The sequence below is a fragment of the Apium graveolens genome, chromosome 8, assembly GCF_009905375.1.
Source record: "Apium graveolens cultivar Ventura chromosome 8, ASM990537v1, whole genome shotgun sequence".
Taxonomy (NCBI): Eukaryota; Viridiplantae; Streptophyta; class Magnoliopsida; order Apiales; family Apiaceae; genus Apium; species Apium graveolens.
The window spans coordinates 223,791,608-223,809,223 of record NC_133654.1 but is presented as its reverse complement, the minus strand read 5'-3'; the positions used below and the strand labels follow the sequence as shown (position 1 = coordinate 223,809,223).

The window sequence follows — 17,616 nt, the reverse complement described above, 5'->3', positions numbered from 1 at the left end:
CATTGTTTGTAATATAGCTATAATATCTAATTTTTCATTTATTATTTGCATTCTTATTTTACAACTTTCAATATGTTGATTTATTAGCCTATTATATGTTGGTTCTTTATCAGCTATATACTGAATTGATCGTATCCTTAAATCTTCCATAAGTCAGATTAATTGTCTGTATAAAATTTTTTTACACATCTGTTGTGTTACTTTGTTTTCTACTGTAAATAAAATTAACAGAGTTGCTATTATTTTAGATTTATATCTTTTATTTCTTTCTCTATTTATTCTTGTCGGAGGTCTCATTTAACCTTCAAATTTTATTTCATTTTTACTATTCATGTACCTTTTAATATTCATTAGTTACTGGCTATTACTGTTCAAGAGTAGAGCAATCTTACTTGAAATTCAAATTGTGAATACTTTGGAGTTTGGATCTTGAAATTTTCAATTCAAAGTGATATTTTTTCTTTACATCAATTAGTTGTTTTATTTTTGCGGAGTACAATGGCACCAAAACAACCATCCGGAAATGAGAAAAGGAAAAAAAGAAAGAGAGTAAACGAGTTTGTGAGATCTTTGGGTTGTCTTCCTAATGTTGTTATTGCTTATTGAATATTATTATTTATACCTATGAGTGTAGCATCAGCTGAAAGAAGTTTCTCCAAGTTGAAATTATTGAAAAATTATTTGCGTTCATCGATGTCACAAGAAAGGTTAAATGGTCTTGCTGTTTTATGCATTGAAAGACATTTGTCGGAGAACATTGACGTTGATACAATTATCACCGATTTCGCATCCAGATGTGCTAGAAGAAGTTATTTTTCATAATCCATCACTTGTGTACGGTATGTTAAACACTTCATTATGTGAGTTTTAGTTTAAATTGTTTTATTGACATTAATTTTTATGTGAGTATGATGATGTTTTATGTGATTATGGGTCTTTTTTAGGATTTCGCCCCGGGCCCTTGTATATGATGGAACGGCTACAACACCTTGTTGTTGCTCGTACTTGTATCTTTTGGCATTGTCTAGAACCGCAAAATGTTTTGTTTCCCCCTTTTTTTTCTTTTTTCTTCTCTCAGCCATTTTACTGTATTTTTTTATTTATTTATTTGGGCTTAAAAAAATCATAACTCACATAAGTGGATTAGACCCAATAATATTAAACTTGTGTAATTTTGTTACAAAAGTATTTTATTAATCTATACTTATTATTTACAACATTGAATGAATGAGACAATATAAAATTCCATTTCAACTATTATTAAATTTATTGAAAATAGTTACGATTCAATATTTTTAAACCAAAACACAAAATAAAATCTTTAAATGCAATTGTTTTTATTGATTTACACGGTGTAAAATTTCTGAAAAGGGTAAAAACAGAGGAGTCAGATATTTTGTGTGAGAGAAAAGTAACCTCGATTACCGTGTCAAGCAAGCTTCCCCCTCCTCCACATCTTTAGCCCCAAGCCTCCTCCTCAATTATTATTACCCCCTTTTCCTCCCAAACAAACCCTAACCTTTCCCCCTTTTCTTGACCCGACCCGTTTTCCTCATGGATCAAGAACTTTCAATTGCGCCGGTGTTGCCAATTGCCACCATTGTGCCGGCTCCGGCGACTCAACCTAAGTGTTTAGCACCTGGGTTTAGGTTTCATCCCACAGATGAGGAGTTGGTTCGGTATTATTTGACCAGGAAAGCTTGTGGCAAGCCTTTTAGGTTTCAAGCTGTTTCTGAAATTGATGTTTATAAATCTGAGCCTTGGGAGCTTGCAGGTCTCTCTCTCTCTATCCCCCCCTCCCTCTCTCAGATACACAGATTGAATTTAATTTAATTAAGTGTCATTTTTGTTCTTGTACGTGAGGATGTTGTAAAAAGTTAGATTTTTATAAAGATTTCTTTTTTAACACGAGGATGTGTTTGTAATAACTTGGGTGTGTGGGAAATGTAGTAAAGATTTGAACTTTTTAGTCTTGGTGTTGTTTCTTTGGAAAGTTTTGGTGTTGGTGTTTTAGAGGTCGACAGACATAATGTTTTTTTCCAGGAAAGTTGTGACTGGGGGATTTGATATTAAAATAAAGATTTGATTTTGCAAAGAGATTTTTCTAGGAATGTTTCTTAAAATTGGTCAGAGGTTACGTTTTCTGGGATTTGAAATTACCGTAAAGAGTTGATTTTTGGCTAAATGAGTTTTCAAGGAAAGTTTATTTAAGAATTGGTCAGAGGATATGTCTTTTTGTTTGTGGCGATTTTTGTCGGGTAGACATGGAAATGAAGTTACAGTTTCATCTTAAAAAGTTACCTGAGTTTTTCAGAATTTGTTGAAGATTATCTATATAAAATTTTATGTTTATTTGAAAATGAAGTAAATATTTGATTTTTAAATTGTAAATGCATTGACATGCAGAGAAAGGATTTGAAGAAAGGGTATATAAAATTTTATGTTTATTATACAATGCAGTTAACGTGGTTGTGTAGGGGTCTAAGTATGTCACTGTAATAATTTCTTTTGGTTATTGCATGTTATCTCCTCAAATTATAAATCTTTATCCCCCACATCTTATTTCTGCATATTACGTGTTGTTGTCAATATTCGGTCTTCCAAAAGTGTCCTTCCTGCATATTCCACAGACCACAAAGAAAATGAAGAAGTTCATGGCTGGTTACTCTTATCTGAGCTACCATAAACACCAGTACACTAGAATAAGGTACTGTTAGGGATCTATATTAGGGTGAAAACTGAAATGGCGTTAGTTGTCTTTGTAGTTCTTTTTTGTTTTGAGTTTATGTCTCATTCATTTTGCAGAGAGTGTTTGCTATTTGTGTTCCGTTTATATACTTATGCTTCTTATGCCCTCTTTTTGGTAGGCGTCTTCTCTTTTTCCCTTAACTACCTTTGTTAATGAAGTACTCCGTTATGGTATTTAGGTTTCTCATCATTGAGCAGCAGAGACTTAGAATGGTATTTCTTCAGCCCCGTTGATAGAAAATATGGCAATGGGTCTCGACTCAACCGTGCCACTGGCAGGGGATATTGGAAAGCAACTGGTAAGGACCGTATGGTACGTCATAAAGGTCAACCTATCGGAATGAAGAAGACACTAGTCTTTCATAGTGGTCGAGCACCAGATGGTAAACGAACCAACTGGGTGATGCATGAATACAGACTTTCGGATGTAGAATTGCAGAAATCCGGGGTAGCACAGGTGTGAATCATGGTGATACTAAATCATCTCTAATGGTACATAACTTCTGTTACAGGTTTGAACTTACAATTTTTTTTCATGTCTGGGTGGAAAAGGATGCATTTGTGCTGTGCAGAATTTTCGAGAAGAGTGGATTGGGACCACCGAATGGGGATCGATATGCCCCATTTATTGAAGAGGAATGGGAGGATGAGGCTGCCTTTTTGGTTCCAGGAGGAGAGGCTGAGGAGGAAGTGGCCAACGGTGATGATGTGAGGATTGGGGCCAGTGACTTTGAAAAGGTTTGTTCTTCTTTTGATATGTATGGTGTTCTGACTTTCAGCTAGTCTTAGTAGTATCAATCTGGTTGGGCGGTGAACTTTTTACGTCAATCTGGGAAGCTGTTAATTAGTTACTTAGTTTATGGTCAAACTACCTACAATCTTGAAAGATAGCACACCCTGCAAAAGATTCTGTTTTCCAAGTACATGTTTAATGCATTGTTAAAGTTAAAATTTTCTCTGTGCAACTTTTGGAAATTGTATGACTGAGTTTTTGTCTTGTGCATAAGTTCTGCTATACATTTGATTAAATGAGAAAATAATCAGTGCACGTTATATTAATTTTATGGTAGAATAGCCTCATAATAAATTAGAATATGAATATATTTTATTTTTGTGTGATAATTTTTTAATATTTAGAATTGTAAAATATAACATGTGGAGTTGACTGAGCCGCCACTGCGTCTCCTCAATTCGGGCCTAGTTGCAGCAAGATATCCTTTGTTTAAGATAAAGATTGATGCAAATTTATTGGTTTTAGCAGCTGAACTAATTACCTTTGGTTATACATCAGTTTATACAGGATGCGAACAAGGCTTCTGAATCTCCAAGTGAAATTCCAATGGAATCTCTTGGTATCACTTTTGGTTGCAAGAGGGAACGAACTGATGATTGCCCTATGAACAGCGAGGCTAATCTAGAAACAGTTCCGATGTTTGAAATCAAAAGGTCAAAGCATAGTGATCCATCCTCGGAAGATTCAACCACAACAAGCCATGACGTTGGGGCGCCATCGACAAAATGTACTCTCTTGGAGTTTCCGTTGTTGGATTCAATCGAAAACAGAGAGAGCCATCACTCCAGCACCACACTTACGTTCGATGCATCGAATCTCGAAAAATCTGTTCCCCCAGGATATCTGAAATTCATAAGTAATCTAGAAAACGAGATCCTTAATGTTTCTATGGAACGGGAGACCTTGAAGATCGAAGTGATGAGGGCCCAAGCCATGATTAACGTCCTTCAGTCTCGCATAGAGTACCTAAACAAAGAAAACGAGGGGTATCGAAGAATGATCCAGGGTAAATAGTTATGCTGGTGACGTATAACAGTATGAGCTTTCTAGTTCTAGGTTTGTACTCTTCGTCGTAATCTTCGCTTGTAGTTGCATTTTGTTCATCTGCTGTCAGAGTGCAAATGAACACTCTTTTAGTTTTAGCTCATGCATGTAACCTGAACTGTGTCTCTTTGTATCAAAAACGGCTTAGACTATTAATCGATGCTCAAGGCTAGATGGGGCATTTGCCGACGCAACTTATTAATATGTTTTTGCTCGTATGATTTTTTTTGGTCCAAATGAACTATTAAGGGTTGAACAAATTATGATGAGAAAGAAGGAATCGAACATATGATTTATGGTACTGGAGATTTCAGAACATATTATTTATGATATGATACAAGAGATTTCAGGCATAAATTATAGTGCTAGACTTTACACATAAATCTAAATTTATTTAATATGGAGTACAATATGCTACTAAAGGAAAATTTTAAATCATTTAAAATAACTTAATTTATTATAATTATTTTACCATCACATGCAGTTTATTTTGTAACTGGATTCATAAATTTTGTACTAAATTTTCTGAAAAATATATTTAATTTACTTTTGTCCTGCAAGCGGTTACAATTTTTTTAATAACCAGGTGTACATATCAGTTTACACACACGCTCACACTGATCCTAAAAAGAGCTAGTACATTATCACACCGTTACTGTTACCTCTACTTAAATATGTGCATTGATCTATAATCGAATCTCGAATGTTGAGGGTATACTTTTAATAAATTTTCTTGTTAATTTTAGCTCAAATAAATTTTATACTTGTTCAAAAAATATAAATAGCGTTTGGAAACAGGTAGGAAGGAGGGTTGGAGAATCATGTGACATGTACTACTAGTACGAGTTATGACTTTTAATTAATTAAGCATTAAGCATAAAAAAAACAACTAAATAAATAATATAATAAAGAAATAATCAGAATAAATTAGGTAGCAAAAATCAAATAAAAAACAAACACGAGCCCTATAAAACACTCATTCACACACAACAATTACAATCCACTAAAGTAATTTTTTAATATTCAAAACCCTAGCTCCATATATATAATCATCATCTTATTCGTTCTCAACCTATACACACAACAAAACACTTGTATGGATATAGACTCAACATCACTCGCACCAGGCTTTCGATTTCATCCTACCGATGAAGAGCTGGTGCGCTACTATCTCCGTCGCAAGATCTGTAAGAAGCCACTTCAAGTCGACGCTATTTCCGAGATCGATATCTATAAAGTCGAGCCCTGGGATCTTCCAGGTTGATTTTTTATTGTTTTTGTGTTTGTTTTATTTGATTTTGTGGTTAAAGTTTTGATCTTTTTTTATTTTGTTTGGTTTTCATTTGGTCGTAAATCGGTGTGTTTAATTGAAGTGTGTATTGTGTGTGGAGTGTGATTATGTGTGTTTGTGCGTGGAGGTGTGTCTTTTATTTGGGATTGTGTGATCATGTGGTGGAATTACTTGTCTTATTTCGTGTTGTGATCGTTTAGGACGATGTTTGAGATTAGCGATTTTTTATTGTGTATGTTGTGATTATATAACGCGTTTGAAATGGTTTGTTGAATTTAATTGTTTCGATTTTGTGTAGGTTGTTTGATTTATACTTTAGGTCTGTGTAGTTTGTTGGTTAGTAGTTGGTAATGCATGAATTTGTGTATATTTTTTGTCTAATGCCTCATAATTTGATTAGCAAATTTTGTGATGTATGCTGATCCGCCCACAAATTCTTGCCCATTACAAGAATTTTATGAAGAGAATGGACTACTTACATTATGGTTGGGCTTAATAACCTAATACAAATAGATAAAATTAGAACCCTGTTGTCTCCTTACTCGGGCTTGCTATAATTTCACCACCAAGGTTACTCTAGAATATGATTGTTAACATCTATTGCAAATAAATTTAACTGTATATTGTACTCAGACCTAAGAGTGGATCAGTTCTTGATACGAGACTTCAACTTTTGCTACATGTATTGTGTATGTAAATTTATATTACATTTTTTTAATGATATTTTTTCTTTTGGCTAGCCTATATGCACATCATGACAAATTACATTTAGGTTATTCTCAGATGCAATATCCATTGTCTCCAACTCACCCTCTAAGTGCCCTCCTCCCTGCCTCCTATCAGACAGGGTTGCAATTTGGTGCTTTGGGCACTTAAAGGATTTAGTTGGTGGAAAAGTACAAGTAACATTATATTTCGCATACGGGTATGTTCTTCTCTGTGCCAAGTCTTTTAATTTGTATGTATATGCACTGTAGACTAGAAATCTTGATCTGAGGTTACTGAGTAATAAAGTTGGGACATGTTATCTCTCCAGTAGTAAGATTAAAAGCAGGTTATGTTTTATTTTTATCCCTCTCTTTTAATTCTACTACTACTACAACTACCCTAATTTATGTAGTTCTTTTGCTCTGCCACTATTATTTCTTTTTTTGGTAAGATACATTTGTGATAGGTCGTCAAATTTGATCTTTCACACTAAAATTGTATACATAAATCACACAAACACACACTTGTGTATATGCATCTAGACATGTTGATGCAGGACAAAAGCAGTGTGAAACACCAAATTATTATTATCCTAAAAGGAACAGATAACCAATGATTATTATATTATATTGGTCCTACGCTGTTTCACTCTGCTTTTGTCCTGCATCACGTGTAAATACATGATGTATACTGATGAGACCTGTTTTATGAATCATAACATTTAAATATCAATGAAGTTAAAACAATATATATAGGTGAGCTATACTTTTGGTGAGTTATAACTTGTACAGTATATCTTTAGCATTTTCTGCTTGTCTCTCTGCCATACACATGCTAACTTTTTGCAAACAAGATTTACCCCACTATCAGCTCTTTCCATCCTGACCTGTTTGTGTGAATGTTGGATTTCAGGTAAATCTAGGCTGAAGAGTAGAGATCTGGAGTGGTACTTTTTCAGTGCACTTGATAAGAAGTATGGAAATGGTGCAAGGACGAATCGTGCAACTGATCGAGGGTACTGGAAAACCACTGGTAAAGACAGGGCTGTTTACCACAGGTCTCAGATAGTCGGGATGAAGAAAACTCTGGTATATCACAGTGGCAGGGCTCCTCAGGGCAAGAGGTCTAACTGGGTCATGCATGAATATAGAATTGTTGATGAGAAGATGGAGAAGTCTGGATATCTGCAGGTGGGGTTAACATAACTGTGTCAGATCATTAAATACATCTTCCCTAATTAAATGCACATACAAAAAAGTTTCTTGGTCTTAAGATGAAACTATGAAATGTTGATAGAACAGCTTATGAGGTACAGTTATGTTCAAAGAGGCTTACTGCTGTATTGTTCGTGGCATATTATTTCCTCCATATAGGTTCCAAATTTTTGGGATCCTAATTACTTGCATTTATTTAATAAGCAGGATGCACTCGTTCTCTGCCGGATATTTCAGAAAAGTGGTTCTGGCCCCAAGAATGGAGAGCAGTATGGGGCACCATATCTTGAAGAAGAATGGGAGAATGATGAGTTGGCCATAGTTCCAAAAGATGATGTTCGTGAAATGGAATTACCGGTATGTGATGATGTTTTTCTGGATGGCAATGATCTTGAGCAGGTTGGTTACTATGTTTTTATAGTTTTCATTTCCTTACAGTTACAGTCAAATACATGCATATTTTGGTTTGTCACCATTGTGCTATGTTCTAATATTCCTATCTTATGTACTTAGAGAGTATATATTGCCCTTGATGTAGGATAGGATTTAAGAATAACGAAAATAATCAAAATATAGGTTTGGGTCAAAGTATTAAATTTAAATTTGATTCTTTGCTCCGCATCGGCCCGTATCCTGATCACACAACTTTATGATTTTGGAGGTTGTCATACCTTAAAGACACGGTGAAATTTTGTTATGTTAAATCCACAAGTTTATCCACATTCAACAAATATTATCAAGGTTCAACATATTATTAGTTGATGTTTAAAACAGAATGTTTAGCGTGAATATTTATAGGGTTCGACACAGATGTAATTATTCTTCAACGCATAAATTATTAATGTATGCTGAAATTAAAAAAAAAATGCAGTCCAGATGATGAACCCTTAGAGAGACTGTAGTTTAACTTTTTTATCATCAAACTTAGATTTCTATACTTCAAGTCCAAAAGGTGGACCCTATCATTAAGTCAAACATATTGTCTAATTTACTTGATATATTTATATATTTTATGTTTTTAACTTTAATGGGAAACCCTTTAATATCGATATTAGTACAGTCCAACATATATGTATATATTAGTTGAACCTTATATATATATATATATATAGGATCCTACTCCACTAGAAACCCTCCTATAATGAAAGTTAGAAACTAAAATAAAAAAAAAATCTAAACTGCGTCGAAATATAGCAAATAAGGTATGCAAATTGATCGTTGGGAGTAGGAGAAAAATATAGTGAATTCGGATTTAAAAAAAAACTCACCGATTGACAGGAAAAAACAATTTAAAAAATGAAGGGGAGTAGCTGAGATTATGTGGAAGGGCGTATTTTAGTTTTGTGTTGTGCATTTGGGGGGGGGGTCATTAGATTAGATTGATCCAAGGGTTTAGATTATATTCTAGTTTTCATTTTAAAAGTTGTTTCCATTTGATCATCTCCCTATATGTGTGTGTGTGTTTAACCTTATTATGGAACTTTTAACCTTTTTATGAAAGACATGTGAAAAGTTTTATATGTAAAAAATATTTAGTAGAGCTGATTTATTGCTTCCAAATTTACTTAAACAGTTATTATATGCATCTGTTTTTTTTACCTTTTTGCCATTCCCTTATATTGATATTTACTGTTTTTTTTGGGTTTCTCAGATTTTGAATTCCGTTAATCCTTCATATAATGCTCCTATTGCTATTACGACTGGGGATGGAAATGATTATGTGGAAGGACTATTAAACCTCACTGATAATACACAAGAGGCCTGTGTTGTTAATGACCCAAATTATGTCCAGGAGCTGCCTAATAACGGAGCTATGTATAGTATGCCAGTGCAGTTTGGCGAGGATGCGAAGTACATCAAGCATGAATATCTTGTTGGGCCAAGCAATAACGGTATACCAAGCAACAAAGCAGATCCTGTAAATGTGGATGACATGCCTGATTTATCCTTTGTAGATGCGATTGATAAGCTTCCATCTTGCGATGGAGCATTTATTGAGACTAATGATCTTCAGCAACCTTTTGATTTGGATGATTCCGCTACCTTTGATATGCTTGATGAATACCTTCAGTTCGTTGATGCTACTGACGACAATTTTCAAAATATGGGTTCCCAGTACTCGGATATCATGTTTGGAAGTGAAGAACTTCTTTCTGATCCTGCAGCATTATTCCCGAATGAGGTAACATTACACTCAATTTCACAACTTGGTTTTGTCTGGCATTTGGTACTGATTGTTCTTGTAATAGATTTACTATCAGGATGCAAGCAAAGGTACCAAGCAAGAGACTGGTGGAAAGCAGCAATTCGATGGGATCAGTAAGGATTTTGTATCTTCTTCAAAGAAAGCACAAACAAAATATCAATCAGGTTCACTACAGAGTGCTGTTATGATTTATCATATGAAGTACTCCCTAACATGTTATTTCCCTTTTGAGTGGTGTTATTTTACTAGTATAAAACATGCATTTGTCATTTTGTGATCACCAGTTGAACATCTTAATTTTTTTTTCTTATTGCAGATTCTCCTTATCAGTTTCTTAAGCAAGCCAGTACTTTGCTCGGGGATGTTTCTGCTCCTCCGGCGCTTGCTTCAGAGTTCCCGACCAAGGATGCAACTCTCCGACTGAATTCTGCTTCTGCCAGTTCGATCCGTGTTAGTGCTGGTATATTACAAACAAGGAATGTGACTTTGGGCCGTGCGGGAGTCAAGTGGTCGTATGGTAAACATGACCTTGCCAACATTGTCCTCTCCGTTGGTCTGTCAACGGGTGATGATTATTCCTCGGACTTCCAACCATCATCCGGCATTGTCTCTGAGAAAGCTAACTCCACTATTTCTTGGGGCTGGTTCTACTTCTTATTGATGTGGGTGCTTGTCCTAAGCACAAGTCTCAAGATCGTGACATATATCTATTCGAGTTAGTGCTTTGTGGATTCCCGGTCTGCTAGAAGCCTTATGGATCCTGCTGGTCTATAGGATCAATTTGGTTATTAAAAAAATACTTAATTTAAAATATTAAGGATTTATCTCTTCTTTTTTGGTTTGGTTATTAATTTGTAATACTGTGGTATTTACTCTAGTTATTAAGGATGCTTTAAAGTTTAAACTCCTAAAAGTGCAACCGCCTTCATCCTATAGATTTATTAACCTCAGATTGAAGTGAATTCCAGGAACGTCAGTATGATGTGGGTTGACCTATATAGTAAGAACTATTATCATCCATGTGAAACAGTGGTATTCAATGGGTTAATGGAGGAGTTAGGATAGGATGGTGGTAGAAACCTTGTTTGTGTGTTACCAACTGGAGTTGTTAGCGAGGAACAATATACTATGTTGTAGAGTTAGCAGGTGAGAAATGAGAATTGCAAGTTCATCATTTGGTGATGAGTTACCGGAAAGATGGAAACTTTTGTATAAACATTTAAATGAGAAAACTGGAAGTTGTGTAAATTGTCTCAAATAACAGAGTTGTGGTTGAACACAAACTGAGTGATGCTTTGGTTAACTCTTAGCCATTCAAGTGCCAAATGAAGTAGATAGCACCTTACCTAGGAGCAGGAAGCATTTATAAGGTTTCGAAGAAAAAAATAAATTACGCAACACGATTGGTGCGTGCATAATTTTCCACAATCATCAACAAACAAAAAGGAAAGAGTTAATTGCACTTTCTTATCTGGCAAGATCTGGAAAAAAATAATTGTTGTGTAAGGCAGCGAGTTGTTATTCTTATGCTGCCCACCTTCCATTTAAAATTAAAATAGATAAAACACAATTTGCAACCCTTAACTTTGAATATTAATTTTAACATGTATATCTTCCGGTTATAAAATTAAAATTGAGATGTTAATATTAATAACTAAAATTTCAAATCAATAAAAATATTTATTTTAATGCATATATTACATGAAAAAAATTATATCCCCTCCGACTCACTGGATTCTTTATACCGGTGACAGAAGATTGACACGCATTTTAAAATTTCCGTAAAGTATGGTTCCCTAAATAATTTTAATTTTTTTTTAATAAAAATGTAATATTTAAATTTTTATCTAGAAAAAGAAAATTCTAAAAATAAATTATAGAACTATATTTTATAGTAGCCTTAATGCGTGCCAAGCACAAAGGAAAAAGTAAGTAAAAAATCAAAGAGTAACTATTTTCCATTAGTAATACTCTAAATTAATCATAATACTAAATACTTAAAATATATTTATCAAGTAAAATATATATTTTTATATATAATTATAAAGTTTTTAAATATATTTTTATTTTAAAATTTTAAAAAGTATACCGAGTAAAATATAAAATAATTGATATTAATATTATTTTTGTAATTTGAAATTCTAACTTTTAGTTTTATTTTAAAAAAATAAAATTATTATTTAAATATTTTGCTGAATTTCAATTTTACCCTTTAAAATATAATTATTTTTAACAAAATGGTTAAAGGGATGCATATTGTATTTGATGTCGAAAGTTAGAGGTCGCAAACTGTATTAGAGTTGTATGGTTGCCGAGAGGTTGTCCGTCAACCTTGCGAATGTGAATACAATCTGCGATTAATACATATAAATCAAATAAGTGTGTGCGTGAGTAAACGAAATCAAACATTGAAAGAAAGGATATAAACAAAAGGAGATCCTCGAGTCCAGTTGAAACTGTCTCCTTATTAAATTAGTCCGTGATTATTCAGGGCACGTAGGAGATGGAGCAATACCTTACTAACACTTTTAAACACTACTAAAGTGTTGTGCTATATAAAGTAATGGAAACCCCTTTTTCATTTCAATGTGGGATACAAGTTTTCACATCTACAATTCCACCTTCAAGGGATCAATTTTGAATGATCGTATCTCATTCATCTCTTAACCATTTTGAGTGTTTCAATGCCTCGGAAAGCTCTCACGGAGGATAACATACTCCAAGCAACACCCACTCAAGAACGGCTCAAAATGACTTGACAATGTGGGGCTCAATACCCACATTTTTCAACAACCAAAACTTGACAACTTCTTAAAATAGTTAAAATACATATATAAATACAAAAAGTTTATATCAATAATGTCTTTTTTAGTTTATGAGTCATTTACAATTTAATTTAAGGACCACATAGACAACAATTAAAGGTCGTTAACTATTGAAGTAGAATATTGTTAAGTTGATATAAAATTTAGTGAAAATAAAATATTAATATATACGATGATTTGACAAAGTTGACAACTAATTTTACATTGGAGATGCTCTAAGTCGGGTACACGAGGCGGGAATAACATCACATTATTCTGGACTTGATGGTACGCTGAGTTTGTGTAATAAGTTAAGAAACGAATTAAATTGGAAAAAAACAGGTTAAAATTGTATCGTAAAATTTTGTTTATAGTTAAATTCACGCACAAAGTTACAATCATAGTTGTTTGCACTACACGTCCAGCAAAGCATCGGGTTTGTACTTTGTTTTGAAATAATCCAGAAACTTTTGAGGAACGACACTCGCAGTAAGCAACTTTAAGCACCACACTTAAATTGGGAAAAAAAAAAGTTGAGAACGGGCTGATAATTTGATATTACCCACAAAAAGTATCAGAGATTGAGTTTGAAGAATTATGAGTAGATTGTCCTGACACTGGGCGCAGCACACTTCACACTCCTGCTATGTCATTATTTTACATCCTACAAACCACAAGACTCTGAACCGTAAGGATGGGGAATAGAAGCCAAACTGGAAACTGATCTTCGTTGCAGTCTTGCTCTCTCAAGAATGCGAGGCACAATCAAGATATCCGTTTGAACACTTATGCAACTTGATAATTCTCCATTTGTTATACACTCACTACATATTAATGTGCCAGAAAAGGATGCTCTTTTAGATACAGAGCCATTTACCATTGTTCTTTTGAAGTAACGGCGCAAGATGAAAGGACCTCTGAGTTCACAAACATTTGTCTCATCTCATCAAATGGTATTTGCATAAACAGCAAACAGGTTTGTGGGCTATAGAAAAGAACCACACTTCCAGTCAAAAAACCACGCAATTCCAATCATTTATTCGATGTTATGCTACTAAAAGCCTGAACAGCATACAGAATTAACATACAGTGAAAACCCTATGGATGACAATAAAAAATGTCACTGCTTGGATAAATAAAACAGGCTTTCTTCTTCTCCTCTCCAAATTGAGTGTTGGAGGGTTAAACTTCACATCTCTGCTTTCCTCTTGGCTTGCACTGCCAGTCGTGCATCTCTCTCCCGCTCAAATTCTCGATAATCTGCTCGTTGCAAGAAAGAAACCTTCTCTAAATACTGATTCCCACTCTTCTTGTAAGCATCCAGCTCATCTTCCAAGCCCTTGTTTTCATCTTTATACTCCCCCCAGTCCTTTTTGGTCTTGTCAAGCACGCTAAGCTTTGGTTTCTTTTTTATTTGTTCAAGGATAGAGTCTATTGCAGATGGGGCACCACCTGCATTTTTGGCTTTTTCTGCTGCTTCTTTCGAATCAGCATCAACAAGTTTCTTTACTTCAACTTCTTGACCTGCAAAGTCCCGAATCTCTGTAATCTGCAAAATGATAAGATGTTTTCAGGATAAGCAAAAGAATACCATACAACCGAGTGATCAGCAAGGTAAAGACAAGCACTGCAGCTGCTATTACCAAGTTAAAAGAACATGGAATCAATTTAGGCCAAAATTTAAGGTTGGGTAAATTACTTGCTGTTAAGGAAACTATTAAAAAAACACATAAACTAAAGGGCAGAAAAATGATTCATACTTCAACTTTTCCTCTTCCAGAAGGGCCAGCCATGGCAGCAGAATCTTTAACAGCTGAAAGTGCAGCAGCAGCGGCCAGCTTCATTGACTCGTCACTGACGCCATTCTGGGTTTTATCAGGCTTTCTATTAAGGGAACCTACCTGATGTGACACCTTTTGCTTTGGACCTAGACCAAGATGTGTCATCCAACTCTGCAAAGTTTCAATAATTACAACAGTACTCTAGGTAATTACTTCAAATTATTTAGTATTTATTAATGCAGAAGAAGGGTGAAGTTGTTAATACAGGAGATACTTGGGAGGAAGACTTCTTAGGAGTCTTGTTTACAGTTGTTTTATGCTTGTTTAATATCGAATTCAGCTTCTCAGAAGATACTCCTTTATTCATCAGCTGCCATACAGCATCAACCTTATCTTTCTTTTCTGGTACAACTGCACACGCACAATATAAATTCACCAGATCAACTTTTGGGTAACAGGGGGGCATAATTTATAAGAAAAGTGTACAATGTACATATAATTTGAATAGCGGTAAATAAAACTATATATACCTATACGTACACAAACACACACATGCGCACGGTCACACAGCGTTGGATATGCAGGAAAGAGGCAAGCTTAATTTATAGTAAGAGATAATAGTTATAAATTAATTAAGCACAAACACATTCTGGATATAAACATGTAAAAGTTGCAATATACCAGTTTCTGCAGGATTAGCCTGTGAGCTTGACTCATGAGGCACATCTCTTTGTGGCTCAATGGTACTTGAATTATTTTCCCCTGCAATATTATAAATTCAATGTTAATCGTGCTTGGATTACCTTGACAATTCTTTTTTTTTTGAAAAATCTTGACAATTACTTGTTACACAACGTAAAGAAAATATATATATATATAGGTTATTACATATGTCTTATTCGTTTAATTTTAAAATCCATCTAGGCTTGTGACAACGAATTTGATAGGTGGTAATAAAAAAAGTTAAAAAAATGACAAAAAGCAGTGATGGTGATATCAATTTTGTCCGATTCAGACTACAAACTGAAAAATTTACAAGAACTAAGTTCTAACATTTTTTTGTAAGTCTCTTTTACTTCACAAGTCATTATTTAAAAACCTATTAAACTGGGTCTTTACGTTAGTTTGACCAACTTATAAGCTTGCAATGGCCCCTAATCTAGTTTGAGGAGAAATTTATCATATTTTTTAAGGAGGATTGGAGAAACAATATATCAGTGAGGCCTTCAGATCAACAATCATAAAAAAAGGCAAACAAAGCAATCATAAGTCCCTCGCGATAAAACTAATAACAAGAATAATTTTCCTCGACACCAATCATTGAATATGGCCCCGAATACTGAGACAGCTACACAGCCTTTAGCTTCTGTTAAAGGGAACAAACGTTGTAGACACCGTGAAACTACATCTAACCAGCCTAGACATCCTGGCATCCTACATCATCATATAAAGATGAGAGAAGTAACAAGGGTCTACTTTACTGCTACAATAAATCACAACTCTGTCATCTAGGTGTCAAGACATAATCTTATGGTAGGATGTGACAAGAACGAAAAGACTAATGATAGTACAGAACTACACTATGTTGCAGGTGACAATAGGCTTCTAGGTTCAACAGCAGCTACGACCTCGAAGGAGTGGTGTCAAATTCAGCAACTACAATTACTTTCATATTGAATCATACCAAATTAGCCCGATTTAGGTGACTAGCAAAACTAATCAGGTGATCTATAAGAAGTAACTCCGCAACACATACTGACAATAGCTTAAAACCCAAGACCTTAACTCACTATATCGTATCTCCCAATCATTGTATCAAGCCATTCCCTAAAAAGCCATTTGCCAACAGCATATTAACAAAACCTAATTTCTCCATAAAATAACGATGACCCTAAACCCTAAAGGCTAAAAACCTTTCAAGAAAAAACAAAAACACGACTGCATAGTACATATACAACTTCATCAAGAAAAGCAAAACAAATTAAAGCTTCTGTTCCACAACAAGGCTAAATCACATCTTTCATTCTTTCGTGTTTCTTGCTAAATAAAAATCACATATCTATGTGTTGTAACCATGCAATGATTAAACCCCATTTAAGTTTTAACTCAAAACCAATCAACAACACTTCGTAATTACTCAGAAAAAAAAACCCAGCAAATTTCAAATTCCCAATTAAAATTCAAGATTACTCCATAAACCTTAAAAACCCTTTTCAAAACAAAAACCATAACAACATAAACACACCAACATCAAGAAAATTACAAGGGTCAAAAGCTTAAGTACGATAACATGAAAAAAATCACATCTTTATGTGTTGTTACACTTCAATTTATAAACCCCATTTGAATTATAACTTAAAAATCAATCAAGAACACTGAGTAATCACTCAATCAATGAACAGCACTCATTCATGTAAAAATTCTTGAAAAAACAGATCAGTTCATATACATATATACATAAAAAATATATACATAACTGAGGTAAGAAACAAAGGGATGATAATAGTGTTAACAGATCGAGAATTACCTTGAGCTGCAGCCATTGTTTCCAAAGATTTAAAGAACAATAAAAAAAATATTTGAAGTCCAGAAAAAATTGATAAAAAGACAGATGAGAGACCAAACTGAAAGAGAGATAAAACACAAAGTGAAGTTGGGTTATAGATACACAAGCGTGTGTTTAGTTTAGTTCATGGGTTCTACAAAATTTCTAATTTATTTAATCCAAACACATATTTTTTTAAACCGATTAATCATTTTACGTGTTCTAAAATCTATGACTTTTATATATCCCTAATTAATTTTTAAAAAATATTTGATTGTTTAATTTAAAAAAAAATTGATAGATTCGATTTTTAAAATCTGATCAATTTTTATGATTTATATTTTGAATAGTATATTTTATAATAATAAATAGGACTAATATATATATATAGGGTTATTGTTATTCTACTAAAAATCAATTTTAGAATTCAAATATTTTTAAAAAAAAACTTATTTCGAAATATAACATATATGCAAATCGAT

At 33.9% G+C, this 17,616-nt stretch overlaps 3 protein-coding genes across 5 annotated transcripts; 2 read left to right on the top strand and 1 right to left on the bottom strand.

Moving 5' to 3' along the window:
- Nucleotides 1-1,444: 1,444 nt before the first annotated feature.
- LOC141677814 (NAC domain containing protein 52-like) lies at nucleotides 1,445-4,803 on the top strand. The gene is made up of 4 exons (XM_074483883.1): nucleotides 1,445-1,774; nucleotides 2,928-3,205; nucleotides 3,301-3,486; nucleotides 4,040-4,803. Exons 1-4 carry the CDS (start codon nucleotides 1,555-1,557, stop codon nucleotides 4,553-4,555), a joined length of 1,200 nt encoding a protein of 399 aa, XP_074339984.1. The 5' UTR covers nucleotides 1,445-1,554; the 3' UTR covers nucleotides 4,556-4,803.
- A 777-nt stretch (nucleotides 4,804-5,580) lies between these two features.
- Nucleotides 5,581-10,917, top strand: LOC141677287 (NAC domain-containing protein 53-like). 2 transcript variants are annotated; one of them, XM_074483145.1, is made up of 6 exons: nucleotides 5,581-5,844; nucleotides 7,497-7,774; nucleotides 8,006-8,197; nucleotides 9,450-9,980; nucleotides 10,048-10,168; nucleotides 10,321-10,917. In XM_074483145.1, exons 1-6 carry the CDS (start codon nucleotides 5,682-5,684, stop codon nucleotides 10,722-10,724), a joined length of 1,689 nt encoding a protein of 562 aa, XP_074339246.1. In that variant the 5' UTR covers nucleotides 5,581-5,681; the 3' UTR covers nucleotides 10,725-10,917. The 2 variants fall into 2 exon arrangements, with proteins under 2 accessions (XP_074339246.1, XP_074339247.1); XM_074483146.1 differs by lacking the exon at nucleotides 5,581-5,844 and adding an exon at nucleotides 5,940-6,801 and having other exon boundaries at nucleotides 10,321-10,840.
- Nucleotides 10,918-13,749: 2,832 nt separating this feature from the next.
- LOC141678800 (uncharacterized) lies at nucleotides 13,750-17,262 on the bottom strand. 2 transcript variants are annotated; one of them, XM_074485193.1, is made up of 5 exons: nucleotides 17,117-17,262; nucleotides 15,271-15,351; nucleotides 14,855-15,000; nucleotides 14,569-14,760; nucleotides 13,750-14,357 (listed from the first exon to the last, which is right to left on the bottom strand). In XM_074485193.1, the coding sequence occupies exons 1-5, from the start codon at nucleotides 17,130-17,132 to the stop codon at nucleotides 13,998-14,000; spliced, it is 795 nt and encodes a 264-aa protein (XP_074341294.1). In that variant the 5' UTR covers nucleotides 17,133-17,262; the 3' UTR covers nucleotides 13,750-13,997. The 2 variants fall into 2 exon arrangements, with proteins under 2 accessions (XP_074341294.1, XP_074341295.1); XM_074485194.1 differs by having other exon boundaries at nucleotides 14,864-15,000.
- Nucleotides 17,263-17,616: the final 354 nt, after the last annotated feature.